This window comes from Takifugu rubripes, chromosome 11, assembly GCF_901000725.2.
Source record: "Takifugu rubripes chromosome 11, fTakRub1.2, whole genome shotgun sequence".
NCBI lineage: Eukaryota > Metazoa > Chordata > Actinopteri > Tetraodontiformes > Tetraodontidae > Takifugu > Takifugu rubripes.
The window spans coordinates 10225900-10252040 of record NC_042295.1 but is presented as its reverse complement, the minus strand read 5'-3'; the positions used below and the strand labels follow the sequence as shown (position 1 = coordinate 10252040).

At 44.2% G+C, this 26141-nt stretch overlaps 4 protein-coding genes and 2 non-coding genes across 11 annotated transcripts; 5 read left to right on the top strand and 1 right to left on the bottom strand.

Moving 5' to 3' along the window:
- Positions 1 to 1293: 1293 nt before the first annotated feature.
- On the top strand, positions 1294 to 11673 carry dyrk1ab (dual-specificity tyrosine-(Y)-phosphorylation regulated kinase 1A, b). Of its 3 annotated transcripts, none has more exons than XM_011608498.2 (12): positions 1294 to 2150; positions 3803 to 3872; positions 4998 to 5194; positions 5487 to 5579; positions 5668 to 5856; positions 5980 to 6127; positions 6228 to 6514; positions 6667 to 6813; positions 6939 to 7079; positions 7161 to 7464; positions 7741 to 7865; positions 8001 to 11673. In XM_011608498.2, exons 2-12 carry the CDS (start codon positions 3857 to 3859, stop codon positions 8586 to 8588), a joined length of 2235 nt encoding a protein of 744 aa, XP_011606800.1. In that variant the 5' UTR covers positions 1294 to 2150; positions 3803 to 3856; the 3' UTR covers positions 8589 to 11673. The 3 variants fall into 3 exon arrangements, with proteins under 3 accessions (XP_011606800.1, XP_011606802.1, XP_011606801.1); XM_011608499.2 differs by lacking the exon at positions 1294 to 2150 and adding an exon at positions 2157 to 3006; XM_011608500.2 differs by lacking the exon at positions 3803 to 3872.
- Positions 11674 to 11812: 139 nt separating this feature from the next.
- On the top strand, positions 11813 to 11884 carry trnap-cgg (transfer RNA proline (anticodon CGG)). The gene has a single exon. It is a non-coding gene; the product is annotated as a tRNA-Pro (tRNA).
- Positions 11885 to 12108: 224 nt separating this feature from the next.
- trnap-agg (transfer RNA proline (anticodon AGG)) lies at positions 12109 to 12180 on the bottom strand. The gene has a single exon. It is a non-coding gene; the product is annotated as a tRNA-Pro (tRNA).
- Positions 12181 to 12536: 356 nt separating this feature from the next.
- On the top strand, positions 12537 to 16066 carry thap12b (THAP domain containing 12b). Its single transcript, XM_003968506.3, has 5 exons — positions 12537 to 12860; positions 12972 to 13092; positions 13165 to 13272; positions 13367 to 13403; positions 13490 to 16066. The coding sequence occupies exons 1-5, from the start codon at positions 12772 to 12774 to the stop codon at positions 15403 to 15405; spliced, it is 2271 nt and encodes a 756-aa protein (XP_003968555.1). The 5' UTR covers positions 12537 to 12771; the 3' UTR covers positions 15406 to 16066.
- Positions 16067 to 16339: 273 nt separating this feature from the next.
- On the top strand, positions 16340 to 22025 carry map6b (microtubule-associated protein 6b). Of its 3 annotated transcripts, none has more exons than XM_029843706.1 (4): positions 16340 to 16587; positions 16655 to 17375; positions 17831 to 18044; positions 20368 to 22025. In XM_029843706.1, the coding sequence occupies exons 2-4, from the start codon at positions 16672 to 16674 to the stop codon at positions 20578 to 20580; spliced, it is 1131 nt and encodes a 376-aa protein (XP_029699566.1). In that variant the 5' UTR covers positions 16340 to 16587; positions 16655 to 16671; the 3' UTR covers positions 20581 to 22025. The 3 variants fall into 3 exon arrangements, with proteins under 3 accessions (XP_029699566.1, XP_011606804.1, XP_003968556.1); XM_011608502.2 differs by adding an exon at positions 18243 to 18291 and having other exon boundaries at positions 16342 to 17375; positions 20368 to 20429; XM_003968507.3 differs by having other exon boundaries at positions 16342 to 17375.
- Positions 22026 to 22788: 763 nt separating this feature from the next.
- On the top strand, positions 22789 to 25986 carry LOC101068243 (histone H4 transcription factor). Of its 2 annotated transcripts, XM_011608503.2 has the most exons (10): positions 22789 to 22847; positions 23314 to 23494; positions 23704 to 23930; positions 24026 to 24137; positions 24226 to 24378; positions 24463 to 24537; positions 24676 to 24796; positions 24905 to 25043; positions 25142 to 25266; positions 25389 to 25986. In XM_011608503.2, the coding sequence occupies exons 2-10, from the start codon at positions 23344 to 23346 to the stop codon at positions 25783 to 25785; spliced, it is 1500 nt and encodes a 499-aa protein (XP_011606805.1). In that variant the 5' UTR covers positions 22789 to 22847; positions 23314 to 23343; the 3' UTR covers positions 25786 to 25986. The 2 variants fall into 2 exon arrangements, with proteins under 2 accessions (XP_011606805.1, XP_029700184.1); XM_029844324.1 differs by lacking the exon at positions 22789 to 22847 and having other exon boundaries at positions 23365 to 23498.
- Positions 25987 to 26141: the final 155 nt, after the last annotated feature.

Below are 26141 nucleotides of genomic sequence, written 5' to 3'. Positions count from 1 at the left end.
TACCTGAGTTTATCACTGAAGCTGTCAGAGCAGCTAATCAGTCAATCCCTGTGCTATTGTAGTTTGGTTGGGTGGACTGTAGCAGTTGCCGCCATCTTCGCTGGGCGGGTGAGGTCAGTCAGGCCCCCATCCAGACAAGCGGCCCCTCCACCCACTCACTGAAGAGCTTTCAGGAAGCCTGGTGGTGATGTGGTGGCCTTATTACTATTGGTAGTTTCTCAGCTGTCCAATTATTCCTGTGAATGAGTGATTGATTAAAAGTCATACCTACTATCTACCACTAGGGGGCTTGACTTGTGCGTATGGTCACAATTTTACAAACTTTCATTTGTTCTTGTCAGCGCAAAATGTCCAACAGGGGATGAAATCGGCCCTCGTCCTGACATTATCGGGAAGTTGTTCTTGGAAAGTTGCCATTCGAAATAATCCTCAAAGCAGTGTGATTAAAACGTGTTTTACAGGTTTTAGGATGACCTCATCACCAGTGCTTGTATTATTTACCTAAATTACATCAAGCCATGCCTCAAAAAGTGCCATTTTGGGAAAAATCACCATGAGCCGACCCGTGTCTATGCAATAACAGAACAAATGACACCACACCCTGCAAACACACCAGACTTAGGTTATCTGATGCCTACTAAACAGTTCAATTTAGCTTAACTTTGTTTAGAACTTTAATCAAAGCTGAAGTAAAATTTAAAATGTCAACAGTGCATGTGGCTACCTTGGAACGAAGACCAATAAACCGTTGGACAACTTTAAATACAATGAGAAACAAAGCTCTGTAGAAACGTCATCTGGGTGTTATGAAGCAATCTTATCGCAGATTTTTATGCAATCTGGTTCAGTATTTATCCAATGAGTTAGAAGAAAATCCTATTTTACATTTCCAATTTTTTTTAAAAAAAAAAACCATCCCAAAGCTGCAATCTAGCCCATAAATGCACATATTCGACACATAACGGTTTATATTATTACTATTATTTGGTGTATTTAAGCGAGGCAGCCTGGTGACCTCAGTGTGTGACTGTCATCCGACAGCGTTTCTTGGTGTTGGAGTATTAACAGATGATCGGTTGGATCAACTACGATAAACGACCAGCCCATCCGCGTCACAAAGTTAACGCGGCGGACCGCGACCGGCCTGGAAACGTGGAAATAAACGCTCCGGCGGACGGTAGCAACAGGCCAAACACGGTGAAAAAGACGCACTGGGAGTTATATGTGTCCTGTAATTCTGGCCAGTAAGATTTTATTCGTCATGGTACATCCGGGCACCTCGTTATTTGATTGACAGTTGCCATGGCAACAAGCTAGAGCATCGCCATTTTGTCAGTCGGGTTTTTTTTCCCCGAGCTCAGTCTTTTCAAATGTTCTCCCTTCCCGCCGGAATAATGCTGTCAATGGACGTTTATTTGGCGTTTTGGGATATCGAAGTGCGTCTGGAAGAACGGATTAAGGAGACCGAAAGGCCGTCGTTTTAACGTAGTTGAAATTTCTAGGCGGCGCCGCACTAACTCGGTTGTCCGTGTCTCTGGTCCACCGGGCCGGTTCACTGCGCAGGTTTGGACCGCGCGCCATTTTGTGAAAATTGACACAAAATTCCTAACCTAAATTACCAGAGGACACGGTTTCGTTTTCGTGACTGAAACAGTCTGCCTCTACTTCTGTGGTCATTTTTGTCGAAGAGACTGACGAGAGATTTGCAAAGACAACGTAAAATCTGAATTTGGCATAACGTTTATTTAGCGGTGGCTAGAATTGTTAGCTTGAGGCTAGCCAGGCTCTACACCTAACCAGGGCTGATAGCAAATGTTAGCTGCGTTCATTTTGTCAACTAGCTAGCCAGTTTCGCTAAGGTTAGCTAGTAAGTTATGCGTGCTAGTTAACGTTAGCATGTTGCTTTTATCAGCTGACGGTAACGATATTTAAAGTTGCTTCGATTGCCGATGTTGTTCGTTACAGCTTGGGAGATGAGTCGCATATTAAATTCTTCCGGCGAATTCTTTTAGTGTGCCGATCAGAGGACGGGGATCGGATTTAACGTTAACATTGCTCGCTAACCGTGTAGGGAGGGGAGAATCTCAAGCTGGATAAGTTTCCTCATCATACAGGTTATTGGACTTTAAATGAAGATCGTGCCATCAGAGGTAAGCAACTGCAAAATATTCTAACCGGGCGTTATTTTTAATACCACAAGGTTAACGTGGTCTGTTAACGTTTTCACATATGTGTATGAAATATAAGTTGAATGGTAATGGTGGACGCGACAGTGGATTTGAGAACGGTAGCATAACGTTATGGTATGGCGGTGAGCTGGGTTGACGTTGGATGTTGACCCGAGCGAAGCCAAGGAATATTTGCTTGCAGTCATAGGTCAGCAGACTAATTTTAACTTTGGAGCGGACTGGTTTCCAGGTTGTGGGGTAGAGGCTCTGAAGGATCGTGTGTGTGCTTGGACGGCGACTCATGCTGGCTCGGTGTTAGTGTCACAGCTAACGTTAACCCTGCAACATTATACACTGTCATTGTATGATTACAACCAATGTTGCCCCGTTAGCTAATCTGTCCGCTTGGTTTCCTACCAAAGCTCTCTCGGCGTTAATCTTCACATCTTGTGGTTTACATTTCAGTACGGAAGCGCACACAGCTAACCTGGCTATGGCAGGGGAGCTAATTCGGCTAACCTAGCTAATGGTTAACGCTGACTTGTTGACGAAACAGCTGAATGGGCCCTACAACCCGCTGGCTGAACACAGCGTCACTAGCTAACGTTAACGCTGGATCGGTGAGATAGGCTTGCTTGTCCCGCAGTTTTCAGGATAACGACAGCGACGGCAGCGTTAGCTAGTTACACTGCTAACAGTAACGCGAGGCTGGACACAATTGTCATTTCTACGGGGAAAAATCGAGACATAGAAGATCGCCATGTAGTCCGAGTGGACGCAAATTAACATTGAATATGCTTTCTAGATTTCAACCATGACGAGATCTACCCCATCGTCTGTGAGTACGGCTGATCGGGCACCGTCTTTATCCACGATTCGTCGGCTTTTAATTGTTTTGGTTGGGCTGTATTTTGTTCCGCTTTGGACTGGATTTAAGTGTTGGGCGTGAGGAGATGAGACATGGGCTCGCCACGGAGGTCTTTAGCTATCACTTATGAGATGATCCGGCTACTAATAGCAAGCTAGCTGTCGTTCTATTTACACCTAAATAGGCCCGTCGATGCCGACGAGCTGAGCCAGAAAAGGAACTGTTCATATCTCAGTACTGAAAATAGAGAAGAATCAAAGGTTTAAAAGAGCTACAAGTGCGTCTGCAAAATCCTCTTCTGTTGAAATACACGGCCCATTTAAAGATTTAGTTGGGGTCCCCCCCCCCATCCCCAGCGTGTAAAATCAGCATCTCGGTATGGCAGAGTAAATAGACATTTATGTATTTCATATGAAACTTTGTCAAGTTCCCATAATTCTGCAGGTACCTCGTTAGAATATTTCCATCTGCTGGGTTATCTGCACATGCTGAGAGGAGATCCGTTTAAATCGGCTCCCTTCAGTCAGAATGAAGATACATTCTCATCAACCTTTATATTGGGCCTCTTTAACTGTGGATCCACAAGAAGTTCTCCAAGACGTCCCCTTAGTCTTTTACCCCCCCCCCCCCCCCCCAGGTTCGTGTGAACCTCAGCATTCTTCAGGTTCCAGCCTCTGTTTGGACTCCCCTGAACTTCTCTAAAAACCTAAAGTTTGCTCCCCAGCACAGATGCAACCGTGATAATCATGTGTTTTTATTCTTTTAGTGGGTTGTGGTTTGCTGCTGGACTCTCCTCCCAGGATGATATGAAATTTTACAGATGATGATGCATCCAGGTTAGCTGCTACATATTAAGCTTTGATTCTCTGCTGCTCTGTTTTTAAAAGGGGGCAATGTATATATTTATATATATATATATATACCTATACAAATATACACGAGTATATGTGTGTGTGTGTGTGTATATGTATATATCTGGGCTATAAACTGGTGTTGGTCGTCCTCTTTCTCTCAGTATTGGTGTATTTTTCCCTTTCCAAAGCTGCTCGGCTCTCTAACGCTCTCACATAGAGTGCAGGTTTTGGGCTGTGCAGCTATTTTTTTTTCTTTTTTTTCTTTTTCCAAATTTATTTATTTATTTTTTACCGCTGTCGTGTTGAAAGCGGCGTCTAAATGTGCCAAAGTTTTTTATTTCTTGTTTATTTCTTGTTTTCTCATTGGAAAATGGGAGCAGCTCTGCCCTGGCAACAAAAGTAGGCTATTTGCATACTGCGTTGTGATTGGCCTGTGCGTTGATGGGCTTGCCAAATCACGCCGTATCTGTGTGCTGATAGGCTATGCTAATTAGGTGCTGTTGCTGGGATTCTGAATAGTGGTTACTGTGTGGCGCTGGTCAATTGTGTTGTCTGCTGAGAGATGCTGATAGCTCAACATGCTATTTGATCATTTTTTGAGTCCTTCTGCCTTAAAATGAAGGATGATTCACTGTATTGTGTGGAGATGCTTTCTTTTCACCCCTTTTCCCTCTTAGATCTGCCGTTCGGCTCCTTTTTCTTCACAAAGGTTGACATATATTGCCGTTAGGATTTATGTGGATCTTGTTCTCTGATGCATTTTTTTCTGCCTGCGTTTATTAATATCACACGTGTTTTCATAATGGCTTTGATTATGATTTGATCTTAAAATGACAGTTTGTCAGTATGTGCTTGATCAGTGGAGGATACACGTTAATATCACGACTACATCATTTGCATAACATTTGTTTCTACATTTTTTTTTGTTGCAAAGAATGCATATACCTGTATATTATAGCGCTGCATATTATCCTTTTAATAACACCCTGTGCAGAGCAGGAAACGCGGCTTCTGTCCTCGAAGATTATTGCCCTCTTTCTCCGTTGTCTTACTTGTCGTCTTGCACTGGAGTAACGTGCAACTCAAAGCGGTGTTAATGTCTTCCAGGAGGAGAGACTTCAGCATGCAAACCTTCGTCCGTCCGGCTTGCGCCCTCTTTTTCTTTACACACTGCTGGTCTTCAGATGGCTGCTCCAATGCCCCATACGCACCAGCAGTACAGTGACCGCCACCAGCCAAGCACTGACCAATCTGTTACGGTTTTACCGTACAGCGACCAGACACCACAGCTCACTGCCAATCAGGTACACGAACCCGAGCCTGTCCCAGTGTGCATGTGCAGCGAGACAGAAGTTCTGATACCGAATGTGATGGGAACATCTTGTCATTTGCTGCTGTCTCCAGGCAGAGTAGCTGCATATAAACTGTTCCTTCAGTCTGCCCGTTTAAAGTGATGCAACATTAATTGCATTAAAGATATTCAGTGTGCTTTAGAATTTTATTTTATTTTTTTAATGGGATATTTATCGGCGCTTTTGGTTAAACGCGTGTGCATTTTTTATCTCTTATAATGCGAGTTTGCTTTCACTACTTCAGAGGCACATGCCCCAGTGCTTTCGTGACCCAACTTCAGCTCCCCTGAGGAAGCTTTCCATTGACCTTATCAAAACATACAAACACATCAATGAGGTGAGTTTTTTTATTTCTACTTTCTTCAGATGGTGAAACCTGTGCACTCTAGGAGGCTTTGACTTGCCGTTCTTTTCAAATTTTTTAGGTGTATTATGCAAAAAAGAAGCGACGCCACCAACAGGGTCAGGGTGAAGACTCGAGTCACAAAAAAGAAAGGAAAGTTTTTAACGATGGGTACGACGATGATAACTATGATTACATCGTCAAGAATGGGGAGAAGTGGATGGACCGCTATGAGATCGACTCCTTGATAGGAAAAGGATCATTTGGACAGGTATTTAATTCCTAAACACGCGCACGCCATTGGGATGTTAATTGTTCCTCATCGTTTACTGAACCTTTATCACTTCTCCTTTTTATTCTGACAGATAATAGTTGCTTTTGTTGTCTTTTGTAGGTTGTGAAAGCATACGACCGTGCTGAGCAGGAATGGGTTGCTATTAAGATCATCAAAAACAAGAAGGCTTTCCTGAACCAAGCCCAGATTGAAGTGCGCCTCCTAGAGCTTATGAACAAACATGATACCGAGATGAAATATTACATCGGTAATGACCTCTTGGGTTCGGAGCTTTCAGAATTTAAATAATTAAAAGCATTTTCCTGACTTTGACTCACCGGCGCACAATGTTGTTTTTTTTCCTGCAGTTCACCTAAAGAGACACTTCATGTTCCGTAACCATCTCTGCCTCGTGTTCGAGATGCTTTCATATAACCTGTACGACCTTCTACGAAATACCAACTTCCGTGGCGTCTCACTCAACCTCACCCGGAAGTTTGCCCAGCAGCTATGCACAGCGCTGCTTTTCTTGGCCACGCCTGAGCTCAGCATCATCCACTGTGACCTGAAGCCCGAGAACATCCTCCTCTGTAACCCTAAGAGGAGTGCCATCAAAATAGTGGACTTTGGCAGCTCCTGCCAACTGGGACAAAGGGTATTTATCAGCACTTTTCTCTTAGCAACAATAAAATACACCGACAAAAGCTTCCCACTGCGCTCCATTCTTCCGAATGTTACCATCCTGCACAGTTAATTCAGACTTGAGAGGCGCGGGGAAATTTAATTGAATTGTTTTGATTTTTGTAGATATACCAGTATATCCAGAGTCGCTTCTACCGTTCTCCTGAGGTGCTGCTGGGAATGCCCTATGACCTGGCCATTGACATGTGGTCCCTGGGTTGCATCTTGGTAGAGATGCACACTGGAGAACCTCTCTTCAGTGGAGCCAATGAGGTATATTTCTGCTTAGAGTTGCAGTATTCTCCAGCTGAAATGATGTTTCTACAGTATTTGCTGGCTATAAAAAATGTGCTTTCACGTGTTGCACGTTGTAATATGATCGCTAATTGTTATCCAAGGTGGACCAGATGAACAAAATAGTCGAGGTTCTTGGTATCCCACCTAATCACATAATGGACCTAGCCCCAAAAGCCAGGAAGTTCTTTGAGAAGCTTTCGGATGGTACATGGAGTGTTAAGAAGACCAAAGATGGTAAAAGGGTGAGCTGAGCTTTTAGCCTTTTACTGCCATTATTGCTGAAATGGTTGTGGATTTGTTCTAAATGACATTCTTTTCTACAGTATAAGCCTCCAGCCTCACGGAAGCTCCACTCCATCTTGGGTGTGGAGACAGGGGGTCCAGGTGGCCGGCGGGCTGGGGAGTCTGGCCATGCTGTTGCTGACTACTTGAAGTTCAAGGACCTGATCCTACGGATGTTGGACTATGACCCTAAAAGCCGCATCCAGCCCTACTATGCCCTGCAGCACAGCTTCTTCAAGAAGACTGCGGACGAGGGGACCAATACAAGCAGTAGCGTGTCTACGAGCCCCGCGTTAGAGCAGTCCCAGTCATCAGGAACCACCTCTAGCACCTCCTCAAGTTCAGGTAAAGTCCACTTTTTATTGCATTTCATCTACATTTTTGAGCTGTTGTATGTTGAGACATCCACCATCAGCTGCATATACTTCTTTGTTTAAGAATATTATGGTTTTCATTCATCTGTAAACTGTGATAGAGGGAAAAAAAAGCAAATTGTAGAGACTAAGATGATTTTAATGGTTTGCCATTTTCACAGTTGTTTTTTGAGACGATGTAACCCCGTTGATGCCTTGAGAGTATTTCATGTGAAGTTAACGAGGCTACATTTTGGTGACTCTTTAGGAGGCTCATCTGGGACAAGTACCAGTGGCAGAGCAAGATCTGATCCGACCCATCACCACTTGCACAGTGGAGGACATTTTGGCACGGCCCTGCCTGCCATTGATGGTGACAGCCTCTGTCCCCAAGTCAGTAACAGGAACACACTTTTTTTTTTTTTAATATAATGTGTCAGATGCAATAATCTCCTGAAGTTTGACTTTATTGTGTTTCACTGAAAGCTCTAATTGATGAAAATTGGGTGTTTGCTTTTACACTCACAGACAAGACAGCCTTACCCACCCCCACTGGTGTGGGGAGGTGGCGTTGGACCAGAGCCTGTCGCTGGAGAGACCCACCCGGTCCAGGAGACAACTTTCCACGTGCCCCCTCAGCACCCTAAGGCCCTGCATCCCCACTCACATACTCATCACCACCACGGGCAAATGATGGCGACGCGGCCACGCCCACGCCATTACACCTCCCCGACACACAGCTCCTCGACACAGGACTCCATGGAGGTCGTTCATGGCCATCTGTCCATGACCTCCCTGTCTTCCTCTGCCTCCTCTTCCTCTACATCGTCCTCTTCCACTGGGAACCATGGCAACCAAGCCTACCAGCTTCGCCATTTGCCTGCTGGAGCACTTGACTTTGGTCAGAATGGTGGGCTGAGTATGGGGCTAGGTGCCTTCTCGAACCCACGGCAGGAGACTGGCATGGCAGCACATCCTGCGTTCGCCATGGGCACGAACACGGGGCCTGCCCACTACCTAGCGGAAGGTCACCTGGGCATGAGGCAAGGCATGGACCGGGAGGAGTCTCCAATGACTGGAGTGTGTGTGCAGCAGAGTTCTATGGCCAGCTCGTGACTGCACTGACATTTGGCTGTGTGTTCCCCCTGTGCGTCATTTTTAAGGTGGTGTTTTTTACTACAAGGTGTGTTGAGAACAAAAGCTGCTCACATCAGAAGGGAGATATCACTGAACCGCTACTACAGAGAAAAACCTTTGTTAAAAAGTATATATGTAATTTTCATCAGTTTTTCTTTTGCAGTCATTAGGCACAAAATAATACTGCAGAATAACCATAGTAAGATTGAGACATCCATCTTACCATTTCACCAGTTTCATGTAACCACCAAGTAATCACCATATGGTATTATGTGACAAAATCTTCTTAAGAGCATTTCAGAGCAAAGTTTGAAGCTGTTTCGCAGGTAGCTGTTGGTGATGAAATGCTTGGCGTCCTCTTTCGGTTCAAACCGTGGACTGCCTGACATTACTGTTCCACTGGTTCTTAATTATTTTTTTGCCCTTTTTTTTTTTGTTTTTTTTTTAAAGTGAAATTTCTCGTAAAAGCTGCTTGTGAATCCTGTAGCTTGACAGTGAGGGGAAGTGTTTGCGGTGATATTTCTTGTTGTCGGTCGGTATTGTGTAACTCTGTTAAGGGGAGCACATAGCAGTGGAATCCCTATAGAATGTGCTGGCCGGGTGGAAAGGAGACCCCGCAGGTGGATACCGACAACCGGGTCGAAGGAGAATAAAGCACCACCCTTGAGGCCTAGAGGTTCCGTATTCCTGCAAGCTGCAACCGGGCCCAGCACAGATGAGAGCAGCAGTGGGCATGGGAAACATAAGGATCCAGCCCAGTGAAAGGAAGACAGTCAGTGGCTGGTTCTAGATAACCCTTTGGCCTTATGACTCATGGACTTGGAATGGGATGGAGCTGGACATTATCATTTGAATTAAGATGGCTTTTCTCTATTTTTCTCTCTAGACAGCCCTTAATTCTTTAAGGAAATTAAAACAACTTAGAAAAGGTAAATAAGAATGGTAATTTGAGGCCTTTCTCGACAAAGATTTCTTCTTCAGCAGGGCCCCACATAACAGGGTCTTATTGTACACAACAACCTCCTAAACATTACTTCCTTGAAAATCTTCACTGGTTAAGGATTTTGCAGTGGAAAGAACTATCTATTCCAGAGTCTACCCTTTTATGTTTTTGTTATTTTCCCCTTTTGCATGTAGTTTCTCATCAAAACCACCTGCACAAGTCTCTCCATCCAAAACATGGAAACTGAAGAAAAAAAAAAAGAGTTTAAGTGACTGCCTTTTTTCTCCTCAAATTATGCTGTGAATTTTACAAGAATTTATTTTCCCTTTGGATATGTTTTTATACCAAAGCAGTTGTTTTATAGCATATAGGTGTCTGTAACCAATAATGTAGCAGTTCACCATGTTGACGCAAAGTTTATCAAGATCTTATTTTAACGTCAATACAAACAGCTGCAATATATTACTTTAGCAAAACTGGAGAGCGTTGTGGAGAGCGTTGGCTATCGTGTATTCTGGCCAGATTTGTTTGCAACGTTTTACCAAAACTGTTTCCATATTAATTGGTAGATTATTTTGGGAGTCTTTTAAAACTTTGGTATGTTAGAAAATTTGGTAGTTACTCTGCAGGCTCCGGAGTAGCAAGATAGAAACTGATGGTTTAAAAAGGAGACTAATGCGTTCTATTTCTGTGTTGTTTTTCTTTTGCCCCTCCCCTCCCCCCATACTATTTCAAAGGGTTTTGCTGCCTTTCATACATCATTTGGTCAACCTGGCTAGTTTCTGCTGTGAAGCAAGACTTTGTCATTGTCTTGGCAGGATAAGGATAATTAGGGCAAATTGGTTTATGTTGAATGGTGTTTCTGATTTGGTAGGGCAGTTCCCCCATGATTGTTGTCCTACTCAAAGGGAAAGGGTGTCAATCAACCCACAATCACATGCTTTCTCAGAAGACATACATGTTCTCAAAACATTACACTCAACAGCCACATTTTTTTTTTTTTATTATCAGGGATTTTGAAGTGCTTTCTTTATTTCCGTTGCTCATTTTACCAGCTTTGAAATTAGACAGAAAACAACAACAACCAACCCTGCCCACAGTCACCTCATAAATTAAGGGCAGGCTACAGGTCATGATCTTGTCATTCTAAAGGGGAAACCATCATAAGAGATCACGCTTGGTATTTCCACGAACCAATGTGTAACGCTACCTATACCAAGATTGGGTTTTATCTGGATGTCACGGTTAATTGCAAATTTGCAATCATTTTTCATACCCCACTGAATTTGAGACATTTAGAAATTGCCGGTGGTTTTATTGCCGGCACGCATACTGGTACTAAACATTCCAAAAATAAAGACTGAAAAAAATTGACTGCAGTGACTCGTGTGCGCCTACTTCAGATCATGCTGATTGACCTCTTATTTAGAGCAGTTGTCATGAAATGCAGCCCCTTTTTAATAGTTGAAATAGAATTTATGTATATATTTATATTTTTTTAATAAAGGAAGTATAGAACTCACTACCTTGCTCCTGCTGGTATGTTGATTATGTTTGTCGATTTGGTGACCATTCAGTGGGCAGGAACTCCTGTTTTCTTAGTGGAAGAACCTTGCCTTTTGGCAGAGGTGCTTGACTACATCAGGACAACACTATGAGGTAGGGTTTGAAACAAACAGGGAAAGCTAGATCTTCAAACCTTAATAATTTTCACAGGGTATATTGTAAGTGCATGTACATCACAAACCTTAGTTTTTTGGTTAAATGAGAAGCACATGGTTGGAAAAAAGGTTCCATCTTTCATAAGCCTGTTGAGTTTGTGGGTTATACAAAACACCTATTCTTATTGACATATCTGAACACCCAACAAAAGTTAAAATCCTATTTAATTTTAATTTTCTCTTTTTCATTTTTTTTTATTATTTTTTTTTCATTTCACATTTTTTCACTTTTTTTGTACATGCAACATGCACTATAGAATTGAACAGCATGGGGGAAAGGATAAGTCCATGTATCCACAGATTGTAAGATCTAGTCAAGACTTTGCTGTGTTTATGACAATGCCCTTTGTATTATATTAAGACAGTCTTATGTATGATATATAAAAAGAAGTTAATTGAACTGCTCTGTGTGTCCTTTTTTTTTCTATCAGTGCGTCCGTCCCTTTAATCCAACAATATAGTAATTTGAAAACCACTTCAAGAACCGTTGACATTGGCGTAGGAATTTATGTGAAAATGCGAACGCCCAGATCTGTTCAGGCTCGTTGGTCTAGGGGTATGATTCTCGCTTCGGGTGCGAGAGGTCCCGGGTTCAAATCCCGGACGAGCCCATTTTTTTCCCCCCTACTTCCGTCAAATAATTATTCGAAATGATTTCATGTATACTGCGATGACTATAGCAAATTTACCAAATGTCAAGGATTAGCTGTTCTTTTGATAAATGTGAAAAAATATTGTTTTTAGTAGCCTTTGTAGATTTGCTACCAAAAAGAAATCCCCCAAAAAAATTATATTTCGTCGATGTTTGAAAACAAAACCTGAACTCTGAAAAGGAGGGCTCGTCCGGGATTTGAACCCGGGACCTCTCGCACCCTAAGCGAGAATCATACCCCTAGACCAACGAGCCAGTCGTCGTGGAAACGCGACCATTAAAATACTTACCATATCAAAATATGGTAAGTAGGTCAGAATTTGTGTGTTATTAGAGATTGTGATAATTGTTATCTCTGACCCTATTCCCAGAGTTGAGTTTGTTCTTCTGACATGACGGTTAAGCGTCAGTACACAGTGTTCCCGCTCAGTACAGCGATTGCGTCATTGTTTTACCCTACAACAAAAATAAACAGTAGGTGGCAGTAGTGCTAGTAGGAGCTCGAAGTGCGCCAGAACAACGGGAGAAGAAGAGTGCGACGAGAACGACCAATGACGTTTCAGATAATACGCACGTGTTATCTCAAAGTTTAGCGTCACCCAATCAGAACAGTTCTTGTCTGACTCGTTTCCACCAACGAGTTTTCGCGGAGCTGCTGCTAATGTTGTCGTGAAGCTTCTGTGGGTTATTTTGATTGTTTATAATTGACCCTCTCTTTGGAGTCTCTGTGAGGTGATATAACGGGTATTTTAGTGTGCGTATCACCCAACGCCAACGTTAAACCCGACTTAAAACCCCAGCAGATGTTAAGGAAGCGGTTTTAGCTCAGGCCGCCTTGAGTGTAACATGCCGAATTTTTGCGCGGCACCGAACTGCACACGGAAAAGCACCCAATCAGATCTAGCATTCTTTAGGTTTCCTAGGGACCCGGAAAGGTGAGTCGTGCAGAGATAATCTGTCCTCGTCCAACACAACGTATACATAAATTCCACACATCTCTACAGCGATGCGCATGTTTTGCAATTGTCTGTAACTGCGTCCTGCAGATGTCGGATTTGGGTAGAGAACTGCAGACGGGCAGATCTGGAGGGGAAAACATCAGACCAGCTAAACAAGCACTATCGCTTATGTGCTAAACACTTTGACCCAGCTATGGTGTGCAAAACGGTAAGTAGTTCACAGATTCATTCCCCTTAAAATCAAAAACAAACGAACTTATTCGTGTTGGTTGTATTTCAGAGTCCCTACAGGACTGTACTTAAAGACACAGCCATTCCCACTATTTTTGACCTGACAAGCCACCTAAAGAATCCCCATGCGAGGCATCGCAAGCGGATTAAAGAACTTGTAAGAATGAAACTCAACAAGTCTCAAGCTTCTCTTTGTATCCCTCATCACCACCACCACCCCAGTAAACTTTGCAAATTAATGTTTATTTCAGACAGAAGAAGACATAAGAAAGATGAAGGAGAGGAGATGTAAGCAACCGAGCATTTATACTCGGACTTCTGGGCAAAATATTGTGTGTTTGTGGTCCATTTTGATTCCGTTCTCTCTCCCTCAGTGGCATCTTCCATCGAACAGCTCAATTCCAAGAAAGACGCGGCGGCTGAAGACGCAAGTACCAATGAGGAGGAACCTCAGTGGTCCACTGAGGAGAAGGCTTTTCGCGAATACCTGAAGTCCCTCTTCGAGATCTTGGTGATGTTCGTTAACCAGGGCATTCCGTTGGTGGCAAACAAGGTGTCTGAATCTGAAATCACCTCCAGCAACTTCCAGGCCCTGATCAACTACCGCATGAACGCCGGGGATGAAGCTTTGAGAAAGCGTTTTGACACAGCGGCCGTGAACAGAGAATATGTCTCCGCCACGCAGCTGAGCCAGCTCCTGGACATCTTTGAGAACACGGTGAGGGAGGAGATGCTCATGGAGGTGAGGGAAAGCCGCTTCTTCTCCTTGGTCACAGGTGACCTTGTAGAGTTTGCAAAGGAGAAGCACCTGCCTCTGTTTTTACGCTTCGTGAATCAGCATAACGTCCTCCGCGAGGAGTTTTTGGACTTCCTGCTATTCGAGGGCGACGAATCTGTGCTGGTGGACAGACTGGAGGCCCAGCTGACGGAGCGTTGGGGCCTCAGCATGGAGGACTGCCGCGGCCAGGCTCACAAGGCCACCGGCACCTCCACCACCAAAATGAAAGCGGTTGCAGTGTTACTGATGGAGAAGTATCCCCTCGCGCTACACATGTCTTGTTCGCACACGGCACTGAACATCCATCTGGCCAACAATTTGCCTCTCCCCAATGTCCAGATTGTCATGGTGACGCTCAGGAGGATCGGGGCTTTCTTTCGCACCCCGTTTACTCAAGACGAGCTGGAGAACGCCATCTTTGCTCACTACCATAAAAATGATGAAAAGGCCAATGCGCTGAGGCAAGCGTGCGGCCCCGGTTGGGTCGAGCAGCACAACGCGTTTGACCTGCTGCTTGATTTGTTGCCTCCGCTCGTCCTTTGCATGGACGTCGTCCGTGACAACGACGGGGGGAGGTTTGCCAACGCCGTCACGGCGGAAGCATATTCCATCGCAGAAATCTTGGTGGATTTTGAGGTTATTGTCACCGTTGTCATCTTGAAGAATGTTCTCACCTTCACCAGAGCCTTCGGGCGAAACCTGCAAGGCGAAACCTTGGACGTGTTCCTCGCCGCCACCAGCATCACCGCCGTCCTGCATTCACTTAACGAGGTCAACGACAACATTGACGTTTACCACGAGTTCTGGTATGAGGAAGCTGTCGGCATCGCCAACGTGATGGAGATCCCCGTGAAGGTCCCGAGGCTGTTCATCCGCAAGCAGCGCGCTGTGGACGAGGGGGAAGTCCAAGCAGAGCTGTATTTCAAGGAATATGTGACTGTCCCTGTGATCCATGGCGTCATACAAGAGGTTGAAGACATGTTCTCAGAGACTAACCTCAAAGCCCTCAAGTGCCTGTCGCTAGTCCCGGCTGTCATGGGACAAATGAAGTTCAACACCACCGAGGAGAACTACGCGGACGTTTACTGCAATGACCTCCCCAATGCAGATACGCTTCCGGCCGAGCTTCACTGCTGGAGGATCAAATGGAAGCACAGAAGCAAAGACGTCCGCCTGCCCACCACCATCCACGAAACGCTCCAGCTTCCAGACGTCAAGTTCTTCCCCAATGTCAACGCCTTCCTGAAGGTGCTCTCCACCTTGCCGGTGTTAAAATTGGAGAACAGCAAAAGTAGCTTGGCCAGCAACCGGCTGCAGGCTTACCTGGACAGCATGCCCGCTAATCAGAGGAACAAAAGCCTCGTGATGCTCAACATCAACACTCATATCAAACATGATTTGGATGTGATGGTAGATAAATACTGCCGACTCTACCCAGAGGATGAAGCTGAAGTCGAGGCTGAGGCAGAGGCAGAGCCTGAGGAAGCAGATGAAGAAGTTGTGATGCAATGATGCAGTGTAGCAAAATCATGATGCTGATATGCACCTCCTTTTGCCACCTATTTGTGTGTTTTGAAGACTTGGATATAAGAGCAATACTGGTGCGTTTAAATTCCTGCTTTGTATTTTCGAATTTCTCAAATTTTCTTTGTCGTATGCCATTTAACTATGTTGTGATGTATTTTTGTCAGTATTTCAACCAATGAGGAAGAATGAAATTTGGAGTGTCTAATAGAGACAGATTTTTTTTTTTTAAATACTCAATTTATAGTATATTCACTGATAAATTTGTTATTTTTGAGCAATTGGTCCTGTTTTTAAAGCCTCCAGTGCTTGCTGTGAGGGATGTTAACCACAAGAGGGAGCTGTAACACCATCACTGCCACAGAGGCAGAATCCATCTTTTAAAACATAAAGATATTTCTGTCATGTTTCTGAAAGCTCTATGAAGTTGATTTTGATGACACCTGACCTGTTTAACATGTTCATTGATGAACGGAAACGCCTTTTTTAAAATTGTTTGGGTTTGTTTCTTTTGAGTGCACTTAAAAGTTCAATTAGATGTTTTGTTTTTTGTTGTTCTGATCTGCTGATTCCCTGAATAATTACCCTTTAGATTGAATTAGGTTAGGCTGGACAGTTTTTACAGTAATAAAATCTTGTAAATAATGCACAAGGAAGTCTCTCCGCCTGAGCAAAGATGTCCGTTTTCAGCAGCGTCACTGGCCCGTTTCTCCAAATGGAACCACATTTTGTTGTCTAATAGTTTTATTGCATTTCCTGACTGGGTAGCGCAGGAGTTAATGTCCCTCTTCTCATTTTCTTCCTCATCTGGGGCTGACCAGACGGTGATTAGCTCTGGGGGGAGGGGGGGGGGGGTCGTGCAAACTCAGAGTGCAGACCCCTGGAGCATCCCAAGCCCACATGTGGGTGGGGTCGCTTTGATACGCAGTAGGCAGCGATGTGCGTCCCGCGCAACGCACCCCAAAGTCTGTTTAACTTCCAATAAGAGCACACAACCTGCAGAGGGAGGGGAGGGTTGTGGCATTGCGTGGGCTCCACTTCCTTAGTGACATGCAAAGATTGCTGAGATACACTCGGCAGTGAATTGCATTAAGCTACAAGGAGGCAAAAACCCTGCCAGGACAAAGCTGAGGAGGGTGCACGGGGAGGGGCCGTGCAAGTCTTCGCGTCGTGAGTAGGACTTGAATGTAGACGTTTATCCCCGAGTTGTGTGTTTTATTGAGCGCATCTCTCCCAGTCTGCCTGCTGCTCGCCATGGCATGGCCGTGTATTACGCGTGCTTGCTGCATCAACCGCTTCTGGACCGAGCTGGACAAGGCGGACATCGCGGTGCCTTTGGTGTTCACCAAATACTCCGACGTGGCCGACGTGCAGCATTTTCCCCACCACCCGCAGCCGAAGCAGAACAGGGCCGGAGCCATTGCCATAGAAACTCAGCCCCATCCTCATCGCGGCGAGCCGGAGGCAGGTAAGGCGCCGCCCGCGACGGGTGCCGCAGCGGGCGACGATGGCCTGTCCGTCATGCGCCACGATTTCAAGGCGTGGAGAGTGCGTCCCGAGCCGAGCTGCAAGCCCAGGCGGGAGTACCAGCGCTCGGCGGCCCCGTTCAACACCGAAACGCAATATCAGAAGGACTACAAGCCGTGGCCTATACCGAAGAAGAACGACCACCCATGGATCCCCAAGGCCAGCCCCGGCTCCACCTCCAAGGGCCCTGAACGCAGCGCCAAACTGGAGCAGGCGGCGAGCGAGGCCGAGAGCGGCGTGGAGAAGAGCGAGATCGAGGAGAAGATTCACGAAAAGGAGTCAAAAGAGGTGACGAAGAGGGAAAAGTCTGCAGAGAGAGAAGTGGGAGAGAAGACGGAGCCTGCGTGTGCGGAGACGAGGAAAGGCAGAGCGGCGGCGGATGCTCTCAACAGACAGCTCAAGGAGGTTATGTCGACTTCTAGTAGCTACAGGTATTTCTGTGAGCTCATATAACATCTGGGTAAACAGGGAGCTGTGTTTTAATGTGAAATCTCTGCTGAGCCGTTACACAACATCTCATCTCTACTGCAGCCTATCAGAGTCCCTGAACGCAACATTGCTCTGCCCAATAATACAATGTAAATGAGACAGGCCATATGTTCCTCAAAAGCTCATGTGATTTCCCAAGATTTGCTGATATCTTCAAGGATAAGATGAGCATCATTACTGATTTTTCCATTTTAATTTCCATTACGTGGCCACCCAATTAAATTAGCAACCCAGTAAAACCATTATTCACCCAAATTGAATTGCGTCGCCCTAATGCGCTTATGTCAAAAACTCACTGATTTGGATTTACAATGTGATACTAATGCCACAATTGCTCAGGACTGTGCCCAAGGTCAGCTGTGCATCATGTTATTTTCATGTTTACAAAAAAATATAGGACTGAATTCAAGGCTTACAAGGATGTGAAACCCACGAAGCCTATCAAAGCTCCGTCCCAGTACAAACCCCCGGGGGAGGAGACCAATCTGGAGACCAGCTACAGCGCAACCTACAAGGGAGAGCAGGTGAAGGCGCACCCCGCTGACAACAAGGTGATGGAGCGCAGGAGGATACGCAGCCTGTACAGCGAGCCCAGCAAGGCCGGCGCCAAGGTGAGAGGAAGTCCGGTTGGCCCAGTAGTCCACCACGTTGGTGCCGCTCTGTGAAGCACCGGTGCCCACATTTTTCTTTGATTAGAACTGGATTCCATTGTGATTGTGTGCATGTTATTGATAATTCAGACAAAAAATGGAGCAGTGATGTGCCTATGATAGTGTGCTCACGTGCCCCCCCATCTCTCGTTCTTGTAGGACGTCTCAGAGATTGAGAGCAGCTCTGTTCTTACTCTACTGTAGTCAGGTGTGTTGTCTGTTTCCTCGAGAAGGCATGGAGGCTGCCCTCAATTGAATTCCAAGAAAAGTCTCACACACACTCACACGCGCCCCAGTCATAACAACCTGGCTGCAGCCATCATATCAACCACATCCTTACCGTCTACCCACTCCTCAAACTGCACCACACACTCTTTTTATAGAATCATAGAATCATTCATACATACCGTAATTTCTGGACTATAGAGCGCACCGGATTAAAAGCCACATAATCTAATTTTAGAAAGAAAATCAATTTTGTACTTATACAAGCCGCACCGGATTTTAAACCGCAGGTATCCCACGTAGTAATATGAAGAATTAGATCGAAAACATTCAGTACCGGTATGTGTTTTTATTACCGTAAGAGACGACTCACTGACGAGTGACCAACAGACAGGTAAGAAACAACAGCCACTCTTTTCACTTGTATGTTTATACAGAGACCTTAAATCCAATTTTCATCATGTCAGGATTTTTTAACTTTTCTTTTAATTTAATCCGCTTAGCAACATAAACAAATATATTCTACCGGTAAATGCTTTTTTTTTCTAATGGTGTCTGTAATGCAGCTACCTTGAAATATACGTTTGTATCAGCTACACCCAAATTACGTTGTTTATGCTTTTTTACTCAAACAATGAACAATCTAAAACCCCCCCGATGGCCCACCTCTAAAATCTTCTATTTTCATCGCGGTGGCGATTGCTTTTGCCTTCCGTCTGATTTATACAGCGGAAACACCGCGGCCGCCTGCTCTCCGTGTGTTGACCCAGTCTTCCAGAACGTTTTCATGCTCGGGCCACCTGCGATGTTTACGGCTAAAAGCTTTTGTCGTCTTTTTGCTTTCGATCAGTTCTTCAGGCGGGCGCCCCCCCCCCCTTCGCCATCGATTACCATAATGTATGCCAAGATTACGTGCGCCAGCCCGATTTCCTTCTTCAACCGCCAGAGTGATCGCTTTTAACTTAAAAGTCGCATCTTATGCTTTTCTTCTAGTATTTTCCACGTTGATGAGGTTAGTAAAAATGATTCACAATAGTTGTGATAGTGCGCCACGAAAAAAAACATAAATAAGCCGCACCGTAGAATAAGCCGCAGTGTTTAAAGTGTAGGAAAAAAGTAGCGGCTTATAGTCCGGAAATTACGGTAATTGGACCCAAAGGTCTGCAGATGAATTTGGCTGCTTACGTGCGTGTTTCCGTGCGTGCACTGTTGTGGGATACACGCTACGGTCCACCTCTGGTCACAGCTTTTGCAGATAATGTTTTCTTTTCTCCTCTTGATGTCTGATTTAGACAGTAGACACTTTTGAAGCAACTTTAAAGATCTATATTCATTTCTCAGGTACCACAGAACCGGGGGAAAAGGTTCATACACTCATGCTAGTTTTTTCATGATACTTTTGCTCATCATAATAATTTGCACCTTTAGCAAAGAAAGGTTGTGTAAACTGCCCAGATTGCTGCCAAAAACCAGCAAAACCTTTCACAGATTGAACACCAGGAAGTCGACTATCCTTCGGTCACATGCCTGTTTAAGCCTAAATATCATCATAAATGAATGCAATAATGGCCTTTAAAGTGTATGAGGCATGATATACTAATAAAATCCTTTATGTTGATTTTCTACCAAACTGCACGGACCACCGAGATGGAAAAAGAACGGCACTGGTTGTGCTTTTTCTTTTCTTTTGTCTTCATTCCACTAACCACATAAAGGAAAGATCACCTTTTCTCACATGGACTCATTTGCCTTGTGTCATTATATAAAGTAACCTGGGTAAAAGGGTGTGAAGTGCATGTTTACACTGGAAAGCATCAGAGCTTCCATGATTTAAGAGAAATGTGTCATCAAGTATAATGTTTTGATGCTAAGATTTAGATGAGAATATCAATATAAGTTAATCGCCAACTTTATATTCTATATTTAGCAGACCATGGGGATGATGCTGGTATTGATCTTCTTATCCAAATCTTCACAGAATAGAATCATTAAACCACTTTAACTGATAGTTCTGTGGGGAATGGGTTGGGGGGTCTCTCATGTTTTGTATTGTCCACAGGTGGATAAACCGGCGTCTCACACCAAACCAAAAAAGACACCGACGACAGCAGGAAAAATGGGGAAAAAATCAAAAGAGAAGCAGATTTCCGGCTCCCAGTCAGCTAAGAAGAAGCCATCTTTGGTCAGCGCAGAACCCAAACCAGAAGGAGTGATCACAAAGAAGAGCAAGGAGATCAGCAATAGACTGGCTGAAGCAAAACACTTAAAGTAGATCTCTCTCTCTCTCTCTCTCTCTCTCTCTCTCTCTCTCTCTCTCTCTCTCTCTCTCTCTCTCTCTCTCTCTCTCTAACGTGCACCACCACAGGTTACCTACTGGCCTGGGCGCATCATTTCCTGGCTTTTCTGCTGAGCTGTCATTTACTGTTCACTTTTGGGCACTGATATAGAGTGTTTAGAAGAAAATTGTACTGTTCCTGAGCGTATGTGTGTGTGACGGTGCGTGTGTGTTGGAGTTGTCACCTCGCCCTCTTATTATTTATTGAAATCTTTTCATCAAAAATCACACCTCTGGATCGGGTGTGCTGAAAGTGGAAGCGCACATACAGTAACTGCTTTACGATATTAGAGCGCACATTATTTGCACATCTGTTATATTCTTTTTTTTTTTTTGCCTTAATCTGGTTAGAAGGAAAAACATGAAATCCTGTGTCTGGAAGAGCGTCCATGTTTATGACTGAGTGGATGTTGGAAATGATTTAGCAACACGTCCTGCTTGTGCTTTTTCTTTGAGAGAGTTTTTGCAAAAAAAAACAACGCAAACCTAAACCCGTGACATCACTTCACCTTATGACAGTGCCTCCTCTGTGTGGTCCTGGTTGTCATTTCAAGTGTTATGAACAATATCTGTTTTCATGAACTTGGAGTGGACTTGAAGGAACTGCTTCAAACTGCATGCACGACCGTCTCTTCAGTTGAGTCGCATCTTAGGTCGCGAAGGAAGCCGTTCCACAGACCTGGAACACGATGCATGAATCAATTTAGGTTCTGGTCAAAAAACAATAATACCTTAGGTGGTTGTAGAGACGCCGACGGGATGGTTTTACTGACTGGCTGCTCCTTTGGTGGAATACTGTAGCTTGTGTGCCCTCAGCATCTTGTGACATTCTGAGCTGTGCTAAACACGAAAACAATCATGCCTTAGGCCTCAAAAGCAAAACCACCAACATAATCACTAATTTCTTCTTTGAACGGGTTGATTTCTGAAAGAGTTGAAGGACCGGGAATGTGCCAGGACAAGAAAGTTCAGCTATTCAAAATGCTGCTGTAAAAAAGAAAACAACACATAAACACTATCTTTACTGTAAGTGCTTTTATAAACCTGTGGTCACAGCCTTTCCTCTCTGAGTGTAAACACTGATCCATCGGCTGTAGGGCCGAGGTGTCTGCAGGGTCGGGTGTGTTGCTCGTAGTTTTAGCTTCTGTGTGCGAGTGCGTGCGAATGAGCCCTTCTTGTCCAAACCTCTCGAGCCTGCTAGCGTTGATGTACTTAGACATGCTTCTATGCACACTGACACCCTGGTGCTATATCCATCTGGTTCCAAAATGTTTGCATTTTCAGATTACATACGCTGTCATGAAGGTGCAGACATATTGTGTTTTTGTGCTTGTATTTTCCCGCTTGCTCTAAATGATCTCTGATTAAAATGACGAGGCAAACGGTTGTGGCATGACTCATTTTCTTCTTTGTGTTGAACAAATATGGCTTTTTACTTGACAATTGAAAAAAACAATATTGCTAAGATGGATTCATTAAAGCAATAAGAATTCATTACAAAAAAAAAAACATTTGGTCTCACTGTAACAAAAATAAAATAAAAATGTTGGAAAGAAAACAAGATAATTTGATCCTTTTCAGCCGAATTGGCTGCTTCAGCTTTTTGGACATCTTTTTCCTGTGAATCAGTCATCCTGAGGTAAAACTGTATAAATTATTCATTTGTCAGTCATCCTTATGTTTGCAGGCCAGTATGAAATATTAAATATGAGACCAGACAAGGCACTGGAGATTGGCTCTGCTGCATCTCTTAAAAGACTGATGGCTGTGGCTGATCACAGTCTGGCCTACATAATTGTTTCACATTGTCGCACCCAAAAGACTCAGGTTATACATTTTATGTGTAAATACTGCTTACACATAATAGTTGTTCACAAATACCAATAAACATTATTCCATCTCATAACATTGCTGCCTTTTGTGGAAAACATCAAGTTAACTTAAACCAAAGAAAGTACACAAATCCCTAATGTATGTTTTTGTAAGTAGGAATATGTAAATATGAATATGCAATCTAAATTCTTATTTTATACTGCCATACTCGTATACATTTTTCATGTTATTACAGCGATAACCTCCTGATGGCGGTGTTTCTGTTTTTAAAATAAAAACGACGAAGAAGAAAAACTTCCGCTCTGGCGCGCCAAGATACCGGAAATAAACAAAGACAGTCAAGCTCTTAGGAGGGAAGAAGCCGAGTAGGCGTAAGTTCTGCAATATCCCTGTTGGGACTTAGTCTAAAACTTCAACTTTCACAAAAGTTTGAATGTTCGGTGTCTTTATAAATACACTTTTGGGTAAAAGGTAATATCTTCTCTTAAGCGAATCGTATGCATTTTTTATCCTTGGAGTATAGGTTTTCGAGATCCCTGACAGGCTTGGTGTTAGCTAAAGTGTTAGCTAGGACATTAATACCCATTAATAATATAGTAACAGAAAAGTCCCAACACATTAGTGTTACTGCTGTTGTCAGCAAATAAAATACACATAATTACATTTATTGTCGATAAGTCATGTTGGACGTAGATTGTGTTTTTTGATAATCGGCTTACTTGATCAACCTGTCATCGTACGATTTTGTCAAAGACTTAAATGTTGATTCAAAACAGTCTTTGTTTCGAGGATTAGACCACGTTTTATTTAAATAACTTTGATGTTTTCTCTGTTCAGGTTGTATATGGACGCCAAGTGACCATCATCATGATGGCGACTAAAAGATTAGACAATTTTGAGGTCACCTGTGAGTGGTCTTCCTGCACTTTCAAGGGCCACAGTATGGAGGAGTTAAGTGATCACATGTCACTCCATTTAAAAGATTACCTGGGAGATAATGATACCTTAGAGGACCTGGGTGAGTGAGTGACATTTATCTAATTGTTTTTATTCGTTTGTCTATGTTGTAGTAATTTTTAAAAGATAAATCACTCTGATTAAAGCTGAAGAATTTATTTTGTGTCTTTATGTAAGCAGCTGTAATCAAAGCTCACAACACATCCTGTGCCATGCAGTATTTTTCTCATCTTTTATTGCATTAGCCTCTTCTCCCCTGTGTTTGTTTAGACGAGTATGCTTGTCTCTGGAAGGGCTGTGAGTTTCTGTCCATGGGTAGCCCTGCAGAATTGGAGGTCCATGCCTACTTTCACAACTACCACGGAAAACTCAAGTTCATTGGCTCACAGCTGCTCACGTCCCACCCCGATTTGCCCAGCTGCAACCAAGGCTTACACAGCAACAACCTTCTTCCCGAAGGATCAGAAAGATTTGCTTGCCTGTGGGAGCACTGTGATGTAAGTGTGTATTCTTTGTTTTGTGGTTCTTCTAGTTCATCATGTGGGTGAAAGCAGCATTATCCTAGACTTCACATGTGCCCCTCTTTATACAGAGTTCATTTAACAATCCTGAGTGGTTCTACCGTCATGTGGACAATCACGTTGAAAGTGCTGAGCAACAGTCTCTTGCACAACAACAACAGGCTCTCTTCTGCCAGTGGAATGGTACGACGGATTAAACACGTGTTAAAAGATGCCCTTTCCTTTTTCTGACATGTTGTAAGGAGTGTCCATTTTAATCTCGCTCTTGCAGGCTGTGACGCTTTCTTCAAGATTAGGTATCGTTTGCGAGAACACATGCGTAGCCACACTCAAGAGAGGCTTGTAGCCTGTCCCACGTGCGGCAGCATGTTTGCCAGCAACACAAAGTTTTTTGACCACCTGCACAGGCAGGCTGAGCCAGTAGGTAAGAAGGATTATTGTTCTGCATTTCTGTCCTAAAAATATCGTTAATAAACGTGATTTTTATACACTTGTTGCACTTCAACAGAGTCGCTCGTGTGTGAGCATTGTGGCAAAGCTTTTTCCAGAGAAAGGCTTTTAAGGGATCACATTCGTCAACATGGTAGCGTTATCCCACGTCTTTATTCTTAAACTTATTTTCATTGTGTGCATTTCAGATTTGGGTTTATTTGCAGATATACATTATTGAATGTGTTCTAGTCCAGTTGTAAAGCTTTGTTTTATATTTCTATAATCTCAGTAAATCAGGTGAAGTGTCCATTCTGTGACATGACGTGCACCACACTGGCAGCTCTGAAGATCCACATCAGGTTCCGCCACTGCGATGAGAGGCCCTTCCCCTGTGACTTCTGCGACAAGAGGTAGAGCTCAAGCAGATGGCAAAATATCACCAGTCGGATAAACATTTTAAGAGCGCTTCCCGTAAATCCGAAAGTCAAGTCATTTTAGCCTCTCGACATCTGTTGTAGATTTAAGAACCAGCCTGATCTCCAAAAGCACACTGAGGTTCACAATGAAGGCACCGTGTATCGCTGCACAGTGGAGGGTTGTGATTACTCCTGTCAGACCTTCTCAACCATGAGCTACCACTTCAAGAGAGCGCACCAGGTTTAGTAGCATCAGCTGCCCTCCAGCATCACATGATTAGATCATCTGTGCTATCTGCCCTGATCTCAGTTGGATTTCAACTTGTGACAAATTTTCAGGTTGGAGGGCTGCCTAAATATAAGTGCCATATCTGCGATAAGGTCTTCTCTTGGTGTTACACCCTTACGCTTCATCTCCGCAAGAAACACGAGCTCAAATGGCCGTCAGGTCATTCCCGCTTCAGGTTTGTAGCAGAGGGAGTTCGTCACCGACACAACAATTAGTTAATGGTGCTCATAAAAGCCCCACCGGCAATAAAGGGAACAAATGAATGAAATATGTCTTGTTTGAAATCGGCTTTCACAGATACAGGAAAGATGTCGACGGCTTTCTGAAAGTGAACATGGTCCGTTTTGAGACTGTGGAGGTGACGAAGGAGATCATGAAGAACATGGCTAAAAAGCCGCAGAGCCTTCGGAAAAGTCAAAGGAGCGGCACCCAGAACAAGAGGGGCGCGGCCTCCCCGGAGAGCGGCCAAAGCTCTCCCGCGGGGTCCTCCTCGCCTTCCTCCAGCTCCTGCTCCTCCTACTCCTCTGACGCGTCGTCTCAGCCCAGCCCTGGAGGCGGCGACTCTCCCAACTACTGTGTCATGAGCACCATCCCCAACGTGGAGGAGCCAGACAGTTGTGACGATGGCCATGTGTCTGGGGCGGTGCAGGCTCTCACTGAGGTGGCGAGAGGTCTGGGTATGGATGTGGTTTGATTCTCCCATCATGCACTGCGTCACTACAGGCTCCCGTAGCTCCTTTACATTCCCGGTGCTTCTGAGCAGCGTTCTTACAGACCCTGTTAATGCTATTGAAATGTTACTTAGACATCTGAACAGCTTTTTTGGTTTGGATTCTGGAAATGTTTTTGGTCTTTTGTTATTTATGGCTTGAATAAATTTTTGATACACCATCAACCGTGTTTGCGCTCTTTTACCCCCCCCCCCCTGTGGTGTTGCAGGTGTTGACTGTTCATTATTTATATTCACATTTTAGTGAGATTATAGCATCACATGACTTGATTTAGCAGCAAATGATACAGTTTTAATTCAGTTCAGCCAATGATCAAACC

Excerpts from the sequence above, each read along its gene's own strand:
- map6b (XM_029843706.1), top strand. The coding sequence starts at position 16,672 with ATGGCATGGCCGTGTATTACGCGTGCTTGCTGCATCAACCGCTTCTGG. Across the intron at positions 17,376-17,830 it reads TCGACTTCTAGTAGCTACAG|GACTGAATTCAAGGCTTACA; the intron begins GTATTTCTGTGA and ends AAAAAAATATAG. Across the intron at positions 18,045-20,367 it reads CCAGCAAGGCCGGCGCCAAG|GTGGATAAACCGGCGTCTCA; the intron begins GTGAGAGGAAGT and ends TATTGTCCACAG.
- thap12b (XM_003968506.3), top strand. The coding sequence starts at position 12,772 with ATGCCGAATTTTTGCGCGGCACCGAACTGCACACGGAAAAGCACCCAA. Across the intron at positions 12,861-12,971 it reads TTTCCTAGGGACCCGGAAAG|ATGTCGGATTTGGGTAGAGA; the intron begins GTGAGTCGTGCA and ends TGCGTCCTGCAG. Across the intron at positions 13,404-13,489 it reads AAAGATGAAGGAGAGGAGAT|TGGCATCTTCCATCGAACAG; the intron begins GTAAGCAACCGA and ends TCTCTCCCTCAG.
- dyrk1ab (XM_011608498.2), top strand. Across the intron at positions 6,515-6,666 it reads CCTGCCAACTGGGACAAAGG|ATATACCAGTATATCCAGAG; the intron begins GTATTTATCAGC and ends TGATTTTTGTAG. Across the intron at positions 7,866-8,000 it reads GTGACAGCCTCTGTCCCCAA|ACAAGACAGCCTTACCCACC; the intron begins GTCAGTAACAGG and ends TTACACTCACAG.
- LOC101068243 (XM_011608503.2), top strand. The coding sequence starts at position 23,344 with ATGATGGCGACTAAAAGATTAGACAATTTTGAGGTCACCTGTGAGTGG. Across the intron at positions 24,379-24,462 it reads CAGGCAGGCTGAGCCAGTAG|AGTCGCTCGTGTGTGAGCAT; the intron begins GTAAGAAGGATT and ends GCACTTCAACAG. Across the intron at positions 25,044-25,141 it reads ACTTCAAGAGAGCGCACCAG|GTTGGAGGGCTGCCTAAATA; the intron begins GTTTAGTAGCAT and ends ACAAATTTTCAG.